At 38.3% G+C, this 18,047-nt stretch overlaps 1 protein-coding gene and 1 non-coding gene across 18 annotated transcripts in view; one reads left to right on the top strand and one right to left on the bottom strand.

Moving 5' to 3' along the window:
• PIP5K1B (phosphatidylinositol-4-phosphate 5-kinase type 1 beta) overlaps positions 1-18,047 on the top strand; it is a 306,214-nt gene that overhangs the window by 214,804 nt on the left and 73,363 nt on the right. For all 17 annotated transcript variants that reach the window (XM_009456691.5, XM_063788530.1, XM_063788524.1 and 14 more), the window contains 3 exons: positions 72-120; positions 3,711-3,795; positions 15,322-15,477. In XM_009456691.5, coding sequence (XP_009454966.1) covers positions 72-120; positions 3,711-3,795; positions 15,322-15,477 — 290 coding nt within the window. The remainder of the gene's footprint in view (positions 1-71; positions 121-3,710; positions 3,796-15,321; positions 15,478-18,047) is intronic.
• On the bottom strand, positions 16,309-16,415 carry LOC112204514 (U6 spliceosomal RNA). Its single transcript, XR_002938146.1, has one exon. It is a non-coding gene; the product is annotated as a U6 spliceosomal RNA (small nuclear RNA).

Below are 18,047 nucleotides of genomic sequence, written 5' to 3' on the forward strand. Positions count from 1 at the left end.
AAAAGGTTCTGAAAAATCACCAAATGAGAGGGATTTTACATTCTCATTTCAATTTTTCCATTTATATTTAGGTTAATGAAGAAGTTAGAACATTCCTGGAAAGCTCTTGTTTATGATGGGGTAAGTGACTTATTTTCCTTATTATACTGTATATATTTCTGCTTTCTCAGAGACTTCAGAGTATGTGCAGGAAACTGTGTTGCTAGACTCTAAGAGGAAATGAAACAACGGTCTTTATAAACTCAGAATCTTAGGCTAGTAGATCAGTTCAAATCTAAGAGTAAGGACAACATAAATTTGAATAGCTCTTCAAATACATGACATCCAGCCTAGCGGCCAGAAAAACAAAATGATATCTGTGTCTATGGGAAATCCAAAGGACCTAACTTTGAGAGAGGTCTTTTTTTTGTAGGGATGATCAGTAGGGCATTTGAAATGAAGTTCTCACACAACTAAGCTACAGTAAGTGTGAGTCCTGACTCTGATGGTGAACAGCCTGGATTTGAACTCTGCATTCACTGCTGAACTAGCCATGTGACCAGGCACAATGCTGGTTATTTGGCCTCTTACCCTTGTTTCTCACCTGTACCAGGGGGATAGTAATGACACCTGCTTGGTGTGAACATGGGACAAAAAAATGCATTTCAGTGTTCAACACAATGCCTAACAAATACACAGAGAAAGTGAAAACTTTTTAATTGGTGTGGATTTCTACATCAACATTTATACATGCTGGCTGCCTGAGGATGTCTTTTTTTTTTTTTTTTTTTTTTTTTTTTTGAGATGGAGTCTTGCTCTGTCACCCAGGCTGGAGTGCAGTGGTGCAATCTCAGCTCACTGCAACCTCTGCCTCCCAGGGTCAAGCAATTCTCTTACCTCACCCTCCTGAGTAGCTGGGACGACAGGCACGTGCCACGACACCTGGCTAATTTTTGTACTTTTAGTAGAGACAGGATTTCGCCATGTTGGCCAGGCTGGTCTCGAACTCCTGACCTGAGGTAATCCATCTGCCTCGGCCTCCCAAAGTGCAGGGATTACAGGTGTGAGCCACTGTGCCCAGCCAAGAATGTCTTAATTGATGTAACTGAAGAAAAAAATCAGTTAACAAAGAGCAGTTTCTCCCATCTTTCTCTCTCCTTCTTTCTCCCGTTCTGTCTCTGTCTCTCTCTCACACATACACACACATACACACACACACACACACACACACACACACACGCAGTCCCATCTAGACATTAGATTTCTACTTCCTGCTACTAACAACATTTATTGGCCTAAGTTAATAACTTGAAGTAGCAATTCCAAAGAATATTTTGGTCAAGGATTTGGTCACACATTTCCTTTTAAGATGTTAGCAGATACTTTCTTTTGAAAGAGAATAAATTATAGATGATCTTCTTCTTCTTTCTTGGAAAGTAGCACATAATTTATCAGTTCTGTGGAAGACTGTTAATAACCTTTCAGCATGAAAGATCTACATTTTGTCCACCGGCTAAGCACTGACTTCAGTCATAATGCACTTTTAAACAACAGGTTCACACATTTATTTCCAAGAATTAACCTCTAAGCTGGGTGTAGGGGCATGTGCTGGTAGTCCTGGCTACTCAAGAGACTGGGGCAGGACGATCACTTGAGCCCAGGAGTTCAAGTCCAGTCTTGAATATAGCAAGACCCTGTCTCTAAAAGAAAATTTTTTAATTAAAAAAAAAAAGAATTAACCTCAATCTTACTGAGATCAAAAATTCCTCCTATGAAAGAAGGTCAATATGGTAGGTTAATTTAATGTTTCCTTCCAGCTGAGAAAGGAAGGGACTGCATACATAGTACCTCGAACATTGAAGGGGAGAGAGTGAATACCCTCATTCCATTCCCCTCCTGTTTTCTGAGACCATTTCAATTTCCTGTTACCAGATGGATCTGAATCGTCTAGTCTTGTACCAACCAGGTGCATCTAAGGGCCCCCCACCTTTCTCTATTTAAAACCCAACACTTTGAGGGGAGACCAAAGCGGGCGGATCACTTGAGGTCAGGAGTTCGAGACCAGCCTGGCCAACATGGTGAAACCCTGTCTCTACTAAAAATACAAAAATTAGCCAGACGTGGTGGCACATGCCTGTAATCCCAGCTATTCGGGAGGCTGAGGCAGGAGAATCGCTTGAACCCAGGAGGCAGACGTTGCAGTGAGCCAAGATCGTGCTACTGCACTCCAGCCTGGGCGACAGAGCGAGACTCCATGTCATAAATAAATAAATAATAAATTAATTAAAAAATATACCTATCATCTGTTTTTCTTTTTTTTTTAATGAAAATTTCTGTGCTGGTTATATATCATGAACCTATTTTTGTTTGTTTTCAGACATGGCTCTTACTTAAACAATGTTTATTCATGCCAAAGCGAACAACAATGTAACTTCTTTTTATAGGCAAGGGCTGAACTTTAATCCTCTATGGATACCCCTCAGGCTCTTGCCTTCTGCTGATATTTCTAAATTACTGCCTTGTTGGAAGAATGTGTCCACTTCAGGCAGATACTGCCAGGATACCAGAAAGAGTACATTTTAAAAGATGTAGCAGGGCCAGGTGCAGTGGCTCATGCCTATAATCCCAGCATTTTGGGAGGCCGAGGAGGGCAGATCACTTGAGGTCAGGAGTTCGAGACCAGCCTGGCCAACATGGTCAAAACCCCTCTACTAAAAATACAAAAATTAGCCAAGTGTGGTGGTGGGTGCCTGTAATCGCAGCTACTGATGATGCTGATGCAGGAGAATCACTTGAATCCGGGAGGCGGAGGTTGCAGTGAGCCGAGATCCGCCACTGCACTCCAGCCTGGCGACAGAGCAAGACTCTGTCTCAAAAAAAAAGAAAAAAAAAAAAAAAAGAAATTTCTCTATTGGAATCCATAAGCCTGAATTCAAAATGAAGCATTATAGAAGCAAATTTACTATGTCTACAAGTGTACAGCTTGGATACATGATTTGGATAAATGATTACTAAATAAACATAGAAAAGTAGCTCCTTCATCCACCTCCTTTCCCTCCATCTATCCCCTTTCCTGGATTTATAATCAAATGACCCCTCAGCCCTAAAGACTCCTGCCAAGCATGAGAGAAGAATGGAGTTAACAGTTTAATTCAATTCAACTCTATGCAATCAGCAGATAATTCAGTGCAAAGGAGTCATCTGTTAGCCTTGTCTCCTAGGAATCCTCCTAGCATCTCCTCACCTTGCTATTGGGAGATGAAACCAGAACTTTTTTTAACTTAAACGTCAATGTCACTCTTACATTAGGATAGTTTTGTTTATGTCTCCAATTTTTGTTCATGATTAAGGGAGTTACCCTTCATTCCAGATGACATTTGATGCACTGGTTGCCTGTATGTAAAAAAAGAACTTAAAAACTCCTCCTGGGACACAATGTTATGAATAAGGGCAGCTGTTTTGATTTATGTAGCACAGTTTTTTTTGCTGACTCTCCTCTGCTCAGTTTGGTCTTGAGTGTCTAGAATCTTTGTTCCGATTGAGTCTGTGCCCTCCTCCCTCAGCCCCAGACTCCTGGGCCCCGCAGGCTACAGGGCATTCCTGTTCTCTATCTCTGGGCCACCTTTGGTTAAGAATGTTGGCTAACAGAGAACCAATTGCATAGATCTCTCTTCTGACTTGAGATGAACATTAAAAGGTGACCCTGGGATCCTGGTTTTTTGTCTTTTCAGGACACTGTTTCTGTTCATAGACCAAGCTTTTATGCAGACAGATTTCTTAAGTTCATGAATTCCAGAGTTTTCAAGAAAATTCAAGGTAAGATTCTTATGAATTTTTTTTTTTACTTTTAGCAGCTAATTTCATTATGTATCTTTGCAAGATTTTTATTGGAAGAACTAACACATTTCTCTCCCTGCAGCAGTAATCACTTAGTAATTATGGTTAAGTAACCCAGTCAGGTGTTTATTGATGCCATAATCATTAGAGTCCTGCTTAGTGGTGAAAAAATTTAGAAGGTATCTAAATGTCCAACCATATAATATATTGGTTAAATATATTATGATACAGTCAAATAATGGAATAGTATGCACCCAATAAAAATGATGTGTTAGCACATTTAGTTTGCTAAATATAGATGTATTTACCTTTTATGTAGTTATCAGTCCGTATACCTTAAATGCACAGCAGAATTCTAAGGGAATATACAAAACAGCAGTTATTCTCATAGGACATTCTCTAGGATGGATCATATGTTAGGCCACAAAACAAGTCTCAGTACATTTTAAATGACTGAAATCATACAAAGTATCTTTTCTGATCACAATGGAATGAATCAATAAACAGTGAAAACTGAAAACTTCACAAGTATTTGAAAATTAAACCACACACTCTTAAACTAGCAATGAGTTAAAGAAGAAATTACAAGGAAATTAGAAAAACCTCAAGATGAATGAAAAGGAAAACAAACATACCAAAAATTTATGGGATGCTGTGAAGGCAGTGCTCAGAGGAAAATTTATAGCTATAAACTCTTACCTTTAAAAAAAAAAAAAAAAAAAAAAAAAAGGAGGCCGGGCGCGGTAATCCTAGCACTTTGGGAGGCTGAGGCGGGCAGATCACTTGAGGTCAGGCGTTCAAGACCAACTTGGCCAATATGGTGAAACCCCATCTCTACTAAAAATACAAAAATTAGCCAGACGTCGTGGTATGCACCTGTAATCCTAACTACTTAGGAGGCTGAGGCAGGAGAATCGCTTGAACCCAGGAGGCGGAGGTTGCAGTGAGCCGAGATCATGCCACTGTACTGCAGCCTGGGCAACAGAGTGAGACTGTGCCTCAAAAAAAAAAAAAAAAGAAAAAAGAAAAAAGAAAAATCTCAAATCTATACCCTAACTTTAAACCTTGAATAACTAGAAACAGAAGAGCAAACTAAACCCAAAGCTAACAGTGCTTATTCCAGATCAAGGGAGTATGTAGGCTCTTATTTTCCTTTATATTGATATTTATTAAATTTTCTACAATGAATATGTTGTATCTGTGGGAAGTTTTTAAGATATGTGAAAGGAGAAAATAACCCTATATATAGTTATTTTATCATTTTGCTATTCTGTGGTCCAATTTCATAAACTAAAACATGATAATTTAGCCATACACAACTGAAAAAGTAGAATGTTCATGTTTTATATTTAAATAAGACAAATTTTCCTGGTAATATTTATTGGAGATTTTTTAATTAATGAAAGTCAAACACTTGCAATGTAAACATTTTGGAAAATACAAGGAGATGAAAAAAAAATGAAAATTCTTGAAATGCCACAACCCAGAGATATCCACTGCTAATATTTTGGTGTACTTTCTACCAATCTTTATTTCTATGCTTTATGTATTTATGTTAAAATGATAGCATAATGGTACACAATTTTAGGTATAGTCCTCTTTTTTCACATAACATTATATCATGAATAGTTTATAATGTTATATTTTTCATATCATTGTATATTCTACAAGGCACCATTTGAAGTTGCAACACATTAAAATTGTATGAGTGTGACGTAATCTATTTTTTTTTTGCCAGAATCTATTTAACCATTCTTTCAGTATTGGGCATTTACATTTTTTCTCCTTTTTCTATTTCTTAATAGTTTATGAACATAATTTCAGATAAACGTTGTGTCCAAATTTAGGATTATTTCTTTAGAATGGATTCCAAGAAAGGGGTACTAGGGTAATAAAATGCACGTAACTGCACAGATAGATTGTGCCACAGAAGGTTCCCATGAGGCCATGAGAGCCTGTATTCTACCAGCCCTTAGCCAGCATTGTGGTTTTTAAATTATGCCACTCTGATAAGTAAAAAATGTTATCTGATTGTTTTATTTTGCATTTAAGTACTGGTAAGGTTCAACCCTTATTCATGTTTATTAGCCATTTGTAGTTCCTTTGAGAATTGAGCTTTGTAATATTTGACCATTTATATTGGGTGTTTGTTATTTTTCCAAATTATTAAGATCAATTCCATGTATTAAAGATATTAACCCCTTTTTAAACCTTATTTCACTCTAAGGGAAACTTTCTTCCACATTTGACTCTCTCAGTGGTATCTTAAAATTGCTGTCAAATTGACATCACCATAAATTATTTGCCCAAGGTTTCTTTGGCCTAAAATAGACTATAAGATAGTGTTTATTGAGACTGCAAGCCTACATGAATACCAGCTTGTGGTTCCAGTTTTTTTTTTTTTTTTTTTTTTTTTTTTTGAGACAGGGTCTCACTCTACCACCCAGGCTGGAGTGCAGTGGCGTGATTTCAGCTCACTGCAACCTCTGTCTCCTGGGTTTAAGCGATTCTTCTGCCTCAGCCTCCTGAGTAGCTGGGATTACAAGCATGCACCACCACACCCAGCTGGTGTTTGCTTTTAGTAAAGATGGGGTTTCGTCGTGTTGGCCAGGCTGTCTTGAACTCCTAGCCTCAAGCGACCCACCCACCTCAGCCTCCCAAAGTGCTGGGATTACAGGCTTAAGCCACCGCGCCCTGCTGTGTTTCCAATTTTTAAGAAAGATTTTTTTCACTTTTCTTAGCCCTGTGCCAAGGTTGGAAAAACATGGGTTTCACTGCAGCCCCTGGTGCGTTTTGGAGGATCTAGCCCTTTAATGTTCTAGCTTTGGTGAGCCTCCCTTAGGAGACTCCCCATCTTGGGAGGTTTTTCTTTCTTAGGGGCATATAAATTAATGGTACAATCAATGGCATCTTCGGTTTCATAAAATATGGCATGTGTCACAGATTTTTCCAGTTTGGATAATTTTTCAGGTTTTTAATGGAACAAGTTGTTTAACTCACGGGTAATCAAATCTATTGACATTTTCTCATTTTGATTTTATTACCTATTTTTTAATAATAGCTTTATTGAGATATAATTAAGATGTGTATGCTTCACCCTTTTAAAGTGTACAGGCCTATGATTCTTGATTTATTCACAGTTATGCAATCATCACCATTTTCTAATTTTTTAAATTTATTTATTTATTTATTTTGAGATGGAGCCTCACTCTGTCGCCCAGGTTGGAGTGCAATGGCGCAATCTTGGCTTACTGCAACCTCTGCCTCCTGGGTTCAAGTGATTCTCCTTTCTTAGCCTCCCAAATAGCTGGGATTACAGGCATGAGCCACCACACCCAGCTAATTTTTGTATTTTTAGTAGAGCTGGGGTATCACCATGTTGGCCAGGCTGGTCTTGAACTGCTGACCTCAGGTGATCTACCCGCCTCAGCCTCCCAAAGTGCTCAGATACAGGCATGAGCCACCATGCCCAGCGATTTTCTAATTTTAGAACATTTTCATTACCCCAAAAAGAAACCCCATACCCATTAGCAGTCACTCCCCATTCTGTCCTCTTCCCAGCCCCTGGCAACTACTGATTTACTTTCTGTCTCTATGGTTTTGCCTTTTCTGGCATTTCATATAAATCATATAATGTGAACTTTTCTGTTTGGCTTTTTGCACTTAACAGAATATTTTTGAGGTTTATCTGTAGCCTCGTAGCATGTACCAGTAATTTATTCTTTTTATTGCAGAATATTCCATTATATTGATATACCATAGTTTGTTTATTCATCAGTTGATGGATATTTGGGATGTTTCCATTTTGGCCATTATGAATAATGCTGTTACGAACATTCATGGACAAGGTTTTGTATGGGCATGTATTTTCATTTCTTCTGAATATGTACCTAGAAGTGGAATTGCTGGGTCAGATGGTAACTCTCTGATAACATTTTGAGGAACTGTCAAACTCCTTTCCAAAGCAGCTGTGTCATTTTACAATCCCACCAGCAACATATACAAGTTCCTGTTTCTCTACATCCTCACTGACATATGTTATTGCCTGTCTTTTTTTCTTTTGGCTATCCTGGTAGGTATGAAGTAGTATCTCACTGTAGTTTTGATTTGCATTTCTCTAATGACTAATGATATTAAACATCTTGTATGTGCTTATTGGCAATTTATATCTTCTTTGGAGAAATGCTCACTCAAACCCTTTGCCCATTTTTAGTTGAGTTGTCTTTTTATTATTGAGTTGTAAGAGTTCTTTGTATATTCTGGACACAAGTCCGTTATCAGATATATGATTTGCAAATATTTTCTTCCATTCTGTGGGTTGTCTTTTTACTTTTTTGATAGTGTCTTTTGAAGCACAAAATTTTTTAATTTTGATGTCCAATTTTTTTCCTTTTGTTGCTGGTGTCTTTGGTGTGATCTAAGAAAGCATTGCCTAACCCAAGGTCATGAAGATTTACTCTCATGTTTTCTTTGAAGAGTTTTATAGTTTTAGCTCTTACATTTAGGTTTGTGATTCATTCTGATTTAATTTTTTTGTATATGATATGAGGTAGAGTCTATCTTCATTCTTTTGCATGTGGGATAGCCGGTTGTTTCACCACCATTTGTTGAAAAGCCTATTCTTTCCCCCTATTGAATTATCTTGGCACTCTTATTGAAAATCATCATGAGAGAACATAAACCAGACAAAAAAAAAAGAAAAGAAAGTCGATTGACCACAATTATAATAAGGATTTACTTCTTGACTCTCACATCTGTTCTATTGATCAATATGCCTACCCTCATAGCAGTACCATACTATCCTCATTACTTCTGGTTTGTATTGTTAAGTTTCATAATCAAGAAGTGTGAGTCTTTCAGCTACTCTTTTTCATACTGTTTTGGCTATTCTGGGTTCCTTGTATGTCCCTATGAATTTTATAATCAGTTTGTTAATTTCTGGGGGAAAAAGGGTAGCTGGTAGTTTGATAAAGATTGTGTTGAATTTGGGGAGTGTTGCCATCTTATATCTTACATCCCATAAATGTGGGATTCTTTTTAGTTAAGCCTTATGCTTACAAAGGACTTCACCATTGAATAATCAGATAAATGTTCACCCATATTTTTCTTTTACCTTTTATAGATTGTTGTTTATGTTTTCTTTTCTTTAATCTATGTTGTATTCATTTTGGTGTATGAAGTGAGGGAGATCTAACCTTGTTTTTTCCCAGGTAGTTAACTATTGTCCTAATACCACTTATTGAAAAAGATATTTCACTTCAAAGCACAGTCAAGTACTTTATCACTTTTGTTTATTGCGTAGGTAGTAGTGATAATGTTTATAGTCCTGCTACAGTGGAAAATAGTCCTGCTACAGTGGGAAAGGTGATTCCTATCTACTTTTCTTGCTTTATGTTTTCTAACATTTATCATGACCTATAATGACCTATACTTTAGGTCCTATGCTATAGGTTTTACTTACTTAATGCCTGTCTCCTTTATTTAAATGTAAGCTAGCTGGGCACGGTGGCTCACGCCTGTAATCCCAAGACTTTGGGAGGCCGAGGTGGGCGGATCACGAGGTCAGGAGTTTGAGACCAGCCTGACCAACGTGGTGAAACCCCGTCTCTACTAAAAATACAAAAATTAGCCAGACGTGCTGGCACATGCCTGTAATCCCAGCTACTTGGGAGGCTGAGGTAGGAGAATCACTTGAACCTGGGAGGCAGAGGTTGCAGTGAGCCAAGATTATGCCCCACTACACTCCAGCCTGGGTGACAGAGCAAGACTCTATCTAAAAAAAAAAAAAAAAAGTAAGCTGACTGCTGTATCCCCAGCACTTAATGAAGCCATGTGGGTTTGGAAGGTGCACATATTGTAATTTTTATTTGTTGAATGGATGAATATACCATGTATACTGGGTCCGATCTTCTCCTTAAGGTCCAGGACAGATCCCTGTAGAGATTATCTCCACTACAGGGTAATTTTAACCATTCACTCCCTCTTCTGGCTCCACACCTCATCCTTCCATCTGCTCATTCTCATGTATCATAGAAACAAACCTCCTCAACGATCCATCTCTCTTCAGTTCCTGGTGTATCTTTTTCCTCCTTCACTGTCACCCTATTGGAGATGAGAGTTGGATGTACTTGCTGTCTCACTTTTTTTATTTCTTGTCACTATTCAGTGTTCTCCAGTGGCTTTTGATCCCACCACTCTACCAAAATGTTCTTTTTGAAGTAATCAACAATCATTGCTCAAGCCATTGAACAACTTTCAGTTTTTTTTGTTTTTGTTTTTATTTTTTTGAGATGGAGTCTCACTCTGTTGCCCAGGCTGGAGTACAGTGGCACTATCTCAGCTCACTGCAACCTCTGCCTCCCAGGTTCAAGCGATTCTCCTGCCTCAGCCTCCAGAGTAACTGGGACCACAGGCATGCGCCACCACACCCAGCTAATGTTTGTATTTTTAGTAGAGACAGGGTTTTGCCATGTTGGCCAGGCTGGTCTCGAACTCCTGACCTCAAGTGATCCACCCACCTTGGCCTCCCAAAGTGCTGGGATTACAGGTGTGAGCCACCGCACCCAGCCTCTTTCAGTCTTCTTAAAACTCTCCAGCATGTGAGACCACTGATAGCAGTTCTCTGTGAAATACGCTCTTCGCTTGTCTTTCGTAACTCAGGACTTCCCTGGTTGCCTTCCAGCCTCTCTTCTCCTCCTTGGTATCCTTTGGAAGCTTTTCATCCCTGCTTACTCTTATTGTGGTTGCTCCTCAGGGTCCAGGCTCTGACTCGGTCTCTTCTTATACAGCACTCTGGGTAATTCCCTGTTCTCTCAAGGGTTCAGTTACCATCTGTGTACTTGCAACTTACTCCCCACACTTCTAGCAATTCCCCTTGCCTGTCCACTCCCCAAACTTAAGCATCCACTAGATTCCACAAGCTCAGCATGCCCAAAATTGAATTTAGCCACTTACCACCCCAGAGTCTGCCTCTCTACCTGGGTCCACGTCTTATGGAAGGCCACCACAATCCACCCAATTACCCAGCCAGAATGCTGCCATCATCCCTTGACCCCTTCCTTCTGCTTACCACCCACGTGCAGTTACTCAGCAACACCTATCAGTCCTCACTCTGCAGTATCAGGATTGCAGCCCCTTCTCTCACAGTACCTCTCCTGATTCAGCCGCTGTGTTTTTTGGTTTGCAGGTTTTATTATTATTATTTTTTTTTGCATAAAGTTGTGGCCCCAAACAGGTCTCTTTGCCTCCCATCATGTACCCATTCAATCCAATTTCCACACACACACACTGCAGCTAGAGGAATCAGTTTAAAATATAAATCTGCTCTTGCTGATTTCTGTTAAAACCCTTCCATGCTAATAATAATAATAATAATAATAATAATAATAATAATAATGCTAAAGGAAATAAACGTCCATGGATTCCCTGGTGCACAAAGTCCTTAACTTTCACTTAACACATTTCCTGGCACACAGTAGACACTCAATGGTTATTTGATGAATAATGCAATGAATGAATGGAATTTTTATCTAACACCACCATTTCAAAGGGTAATTAAATTATTAGAAAAGTAGACACTTGAGTTAACTTTAAGATGTTCCATCAACCATGGTTAATTTAAAGCCCTTAATGCCTAAAGGCATACTCCCCTCCCACCAAGAAAATAGTACCTGGTCTTCAAGTTTCTTTTTTGAAGTCAGTATTTTTTAACCTTTTTAAATCCCTTCATCCCACCCACAAGTGAGTCATGCTGCCGGTGTAATAATGTCTACAAAATCCTATAATATTTCCTGGAAATATTAGTCACCATTATGTTGAAACTTCACTGAAATTCTCCATACGAATAATTTGTCTAAAGCACTAAAGCTTAGTTTCCTGAATAGAATATGAGTTAAATTAATTTGTTAGAGAAAATTAACTGTTCTAAAATTTCAGAACAATAATGCATTCATGAACAAACACTCGTGCACCTATTATGTATCTAGCACTACACTAAGCACTGATGATATAGAAAGCTTTTTAAATATTGATTAGTTCCTCCCTCAATAATTTAATAGTCTCTTTTGAGCCAGAGATTGAAACATGTGACAGATCTGTAATGAAACAATTGCTAATATTTCTGCATATGCTACTATGGGTACGCGGAGAGAAATAAGAGAAAAAAAGACCAATTCTTCCAAAAGAGAGCTCACAGAGAAAAAGATATTTCAACTAAATCCTGAAAATGTAACCCAGAGTTCATTAAGAAGAGAGACAGGAAGGGCATCTCAAGGAGAAAGAACAGCATGTGCAAAGGCCTAAGGGCAGAATGAACATGGTAGGTTCCAATATAGCAGAAGGGTGAGCTGAAAAGTGAACATGGAGGCAGTCGAGTGGCAGAATGCAAGGCTAGAAATGGGCACAGGATACCTACTGCCAGCCATGGTTGAGCCAAAGACAAATCTAGGCGTTTCTGCCACACAAAAGGAAGCAACCAGCCACCCAAACCAACTCTCAATGTTACCCAGTCAAAAGAGATCCTGAGAATTAAATTTCTGCAAAATCCAAGCTCTTATCTGCTGAGTGAGATCATTCCTTTAAGGAAGAAACTCACCACTTGAGACAAAAGTGAACTCTTTGTTGTGGTGCTATGTGGTCTTGGCAGAGGTTTGTTTTCTGGTCTTCTCTGCTCCTCATTATACGTGATGCTGATAAAGAACAAAGAGTTACTTCTTTTTCCAGTCTTTTGGCCCTCACTCCATGAAATGCCATGAGTATAGGTCTCCTGAGTATCTTTTCCTCATTACACGGCTCTCACCCTGATCGCATTTCCTTGGTACTGCCGAAAACCTTTTGATCATTGCTGTTTCTTCGTTTAGAGAAATAACACTGACCTAAGAACTATGATGTAGAAAAGCAGTTCTCAAACCTTTTGGTCTCAGGGCCACATTACACCCTTAAAAATTATTGAGGACACCAAAGAGCTTTTATTTATGTGGGTGATAGCTATCTATATTTCACATATTAGAAATTAAAATTGAGAAAAATTTAAAAATATTTATTAATTCTTACCAGTTAACAAAAAAATTGCGTGTTAACATCAGTCAATTCTTAACATAAATAATTACAAAATATAATTATATTTTCCACAAATAATTTAGTGAGAAAAGTGGAATTGTTTTACCTTTTTTTTTGAAATCCTTAACGTCTGGCTTAATAGAAAATAAGTTGGAGTCTCACATCTGCTTCTGAATTCAATATGTGGTGACATCACAGGTCATGTAACATCTAGAAAACTCTACACATATGAGAGAATGAAAGTGAAAAAGGCAAATAATGTCTTATGATGATGGTGAAAATAATTTTAACACGACAGATCTTCTGAAAGGGTCTCAGAGACCCCTTAGTTTCCACCCCACATCTGAGATCCTCTGATTTAGAAGTTTTAAAATACAGCTGGGCACAGTGGCTCATGCCTGTAATCCTAGCACTTTGGGAGGCCAAGGCAGGCAGATCACCTGAGGTCAGGAGTTCGAAATCAGCCTGACCAACATGGAGAAACCCCGTCTCTACTAAAAATACAAAATTAGCCAGGCATGGTGGCGCATGCCTGTAATCCCAGCTACTCAGGAAGCTGAGGCAGGAGAATTGCTTGAACCCGGGAGGCGGAGGTTGCAGTGAGCCGAGATTGCGCCATTCTCTCCAGCCTGGGCAACAAGAGCAAAACTCCGTCTCAAAAAAAAAAAAAAAGAAGAAGAAGCAGTTTTAAAATACTATATTGAAAGACAGGAGTTTATTGAAGGTCTATAAAAGTTAGCAGATAGAGATGATAGGTTGATAGGTGTAGCAAACCACCTTGGCACATGTATACCTATGTAACAAACCTGCATGTTCAGCACATGTATCCCAGAACTTAAAGAAAAATAAAATAAAATAAAATAAATAAAAGTTAGCAGATAGAATGTTAAGGCAGAGGCCAGTGTGACAATAATGGCTTCTTCCTTGTAAAACAAGTGTAACCACTGTTTGAGAGAGTGGAGAATTAAGGTAAACATAACTTATTTTTTAAACATTCAAAAATTTCTTCCCCTCAAAGAAAAACAAATTCAAGGTTTATCTTTTTCTCCCTTCAGTTTAACCAGAAAACAGAATGCTAAAGAGCTAGAAAATGAACCACCTAGAAAGCAACTTAAGAAAAGAAAGACACCTGAAATTCATGCTTGCTAGTTCTGTGACCCTGAGCAAGCCACAATCTTTCTATTCTCAGTTTCTGGACCTAAAAAAGGGCCTTCCTCTTCCTCATACATGTGGATGGTTTGAGATACGCAATGTGAATGTTGGATTCCAGACTCTAAAGCCCTCCACAAATGTTATTTATTAGGATGATGATATTATTATGATTCTAAGACTGCTCGAGGGACAAATAAACCTTCCCTTCTCTTTAAGTGGAGAGATTGTCCTCCATTCTTCTCTCATTTGTGTGTCCCAAAGTCCTTCTCCAATTAAGTTCTTGCAAGCAGCCTCTGGGAAGGCCCCAGGTGAGCTGTGTAATCTAAGCTCTGAGATTCCCAAGGCTAAACACAATTACTCTAATACACTTACTATCAGGCTACCCCTTTATGCAAACTTCTAAAGGAAGAGAGACACTGCCAAAAACATATTCAGGGGAAAACATAAAGAGGCCTCAACTTCCCTCTCCCCCTCCCTCCAAGGAAATTCTCTAGCAATATTAAGCCAAGAAGAATTATTGCAGCAAATAGTGAATGTAAATAAGGATGGCCTTGCTGCCGCTTAAGCAGCTTCCATGGACGTGTCCTCCATGAAGTCCCAGGCTTCAGCAAGCATGATTGATGGTGAAGTACATTTTCATTAGTTCAGGTTCCCAACACACTTCTGAAGTTGTAGACTGCTGTTTAGACAAAGATTGGAAGTGAATTATACGTCTGACATGAAACTATGACCTAGAAAAGAGCTAAAGGGTAGGAAATGTCAGTGGAAAGTCACAGAAAGAAAAAAACAACCAGAAGTAACTTGGCTAAATTGGGCAACATGAGTATAAGATTAAACATTGGCATGTTTAGAAATTCCCAGTCCCAAGTTAATAAAACCAGGGTCGTGAGAATTCTCTATACTTTACCATCTGTGCTTATCAACTCACCCATCCTCCTCCCAGCACTAGAGAAACATTGTTTGGAGAGGGGGGAATGATTCTTTAGCAATAAAACATTTGAATTTTACCTCAAGTAAGACTTTATTGCAAAATCTGGAGAGAAATTTTAACTTTTAATTTGCTCTAGGAAATTCTGATTTAAGTCAAGTCATTTTGGACAAATAATATAGCCAATTCATCGTATTCATCAGATGAAACAAGTTCATCTCCCTTTCCATATATATAAAATAAGCCTCTTGTCTTCTATTCAAATAATAACTAAAATGTTAATAAATAATAAAATATTCACTTTTAAATAAAATAGTAATGCGATTTTACAGTAAATATCTGTATTTGTCCTTTTCCTTTCTGTCTAGCTTTGAAGGCTTCACCGTCTAAGAAACGGTGCAATTCAATCGCCGCCCTAAAGGCCACTTCACAGGAGATTGTGTCCTCAGTTAGCCAGGAATGGAAGGATGAGAAGCGAGATTTGCTGACTGAAGGACAAAGTTTTAGCAGCCTTGATGAAGAAGGTAAACATATGTAACTTTTTTAAAAAGACAAACGTTCTTGTGATTTATTTATACAAGTAAATTTGCAGAAGAAAAACTTAAAAATACCTGCTCTAAGAAATAAAATATATTAATTAAGTTTTTAAAGGATAGCTACAGTGGCCGGGCGCAGTGGCTCATGCCTGTAATCCTAACACTTTGGGAGGCCGAGGTGGGTGGATCACTTGAGGTCAGGAGTTCGAAACCAGCCTGGCCAACATGGCGAAACCCTGTCTCTACTGAAAATACAAAAAATTAGCTGGGCGTGGTAGCGGGCGCCTGTAATCCCAGCTACTTGGGAAGCTGAGGCATGAGAATCACTTGAACCCGGGAGGCGGAGGCTGCAATGAGCTGAGATCGCACCATTGCATTCCAGCCTGGGCAACAGAGCAAGACTCTGTCCCAAATAAATAAATAAATAAATAAATAGGATAGCTACAGTAAGATGCAGTTCATGCACATTTTAACTACCACATAAAAAATACAATTTATGGTTTACGATAAAAATTAGACAATACTAATTCAAAAAGAAAAATGTCTGCTTCCACTACCTGATGGTAACAAATACTAACATTTTGTTGCTTTTACTTCTAGACCTTATTCTGTGCATGTACACATACACATATGCACGAGTACACATACACACACATACACTCAATGTAACAATAAGTTGTCTCTTCATTTAGGTCTTCTTTAATGATTTATTTTTTGGTACCCACTGGTAATACTCAGGAGGTACTACACGTTCTTTACTTTGAAAGCTTCATAACCATGAGCAGGTACCAAGAGAAGGAAAGAAAAGAGGCAGAAAGGAAAAATATGGAACGTTTCACAAATTTGCATGTCATCCTTGCACGGGGGCCATGCTAATCTTCTCTGTATCGTTCCAATTTTAGTATATGTGCTGCCAAAGTGAGCGCTTTAATGAATTTAAATAAAGTTTTATAATATTTTTCTTGTGTGGCTTGTACATATACCTTTTGTTAGATTTATTTCTTGGATAAATGCAGAGATATTGATATAGATTTTTTTCTGGATTTTTAAAAATAGTATCTTTTTTAAGAATTGAATTTTCTGGCCATTTGTTGCTATTGCGTAGACTTCACATCCTTTTTGTCTTTTTTTCTTTCTTACTTGCTGGTTAGGACTTCTTGTACAATGATGAATAGAAGTGGTGATTGTGGACAGCCTTGCCTTGTCCTGATTTTAAAGGGAGTACTTCTAATGTTTCACTGTTGAAAAAGAAGTTTGCTATATTTGATACCCATAATCAAGTCAAGGAAGTTCCTTTTTTTATTCCTACTTTGCTAAAAGTTTTTTTTTTAATTAATCAGGAAGGAGTACTGAATTTTATCAAATACTTTATCTGCCAAGTTAATCATTTGTTTTTTCCCTTCTAATCAAATATGGGAGAATGACATTTTAGATTTTTCTATTAGTATATTCTTTGGAGAATCTCAGCATTTCCTGAAAATGTCTTCTACTTTCTACAGAAGTTAAGACCTCTTCTAGGGGCTTTCTTTTGCTCAGAGTCTTTAAGATGTGGTGTTATTTCTATTCCTTCTTCAGCAGCACTTATCCATATGTGCTGTTTGGTTTCTTTCTTTTTCATCTTCCCATAAACCAACATTTACCTGGAGTTAATGATTTCAGCAAGAGAGTTACAAAGGTGCCCTTGATCCTCTCCGAATTGGTGTCTCCAATTCCTAGCAGACATTCATCCCTTTCTCCTAAGCTCCCCTGCACTGGCATCTCCCACACTATACTACCTGATTTTCTGATAGCACATGCAAAACTGCAGGTGCCTGTAGTCTGGGAAATAGGATAAACTTATTTTAAAATTATATTAGTTTATTGATTTGCATATGTTGAACCAGCCTTGCATCCCAGGGATGAAGCCGACTTGATCATGGTGGATAAGCTTTTTGATGTGCCGCTAGATTCGGTTTGCCAGTATTTCATTGAGGATTTTGGCATCAATGTTCATCAGAGATATTGGCCTGAAATTTTCTTTTTTTGCTGTGTCTCTGCCAGATTTTGGTATCAGGGTGATGCTGGCCTCATAAAATGAGTTAGGGAGGATTCCCCCTTTTTCTATTGTTTGGAATAGTTTCAGAAGAAATGGTATCAGCTCTTCTTTGTACCTCTGGTAGAATTCAGCTGTGAATCTGTCTGGTCCTGGACTTTTTCTGGTTGGTAGCCTATTAATTACTGCCTCAATTTCAGAACTTGTTGTTGGTTTATTCAGGGATTCGACTTCTTCCTGGTTTAGACTTGGGAGGGTCCAAAGAATTTATCCCTTCCTTCTAGATTTTCTAGTGTATTTGCATAGAAATGTTCATGGTATTCTCTGATGGTAGTTTGTATTTCTGTGGGATCAGTGGTGATATCCCCTATACCATTTTTTATTGCATCCATTTGATTCTTCTCTCTTTTCTTCTTTATTAGTCTGGCTAGAGGTCTATCTATTTTGTTGATCTTTTCAAAAAACCAGCTCCTGGATGCATTGATTTTTTTGAAGGGTTTTTTGTGTATCTATCTCCTTCAGTTCT

The sequence above is a fragment of the Pan troglodytes genome, chromosome 11 (genome assembly GCF_028858775.2).
Source record: "Pan troglodytes isolate AG18354 chromosome 11, NHGRI_mPanTro3-v2.0_pri, whole genome shotgun sequence".
NCBI classification, from domain to species: domain Eukaryota; kingdom Metazoa; phylum Chordata; class Mammalia; order Primates; family Hominidae; genus Pan; species Pan troglodytes.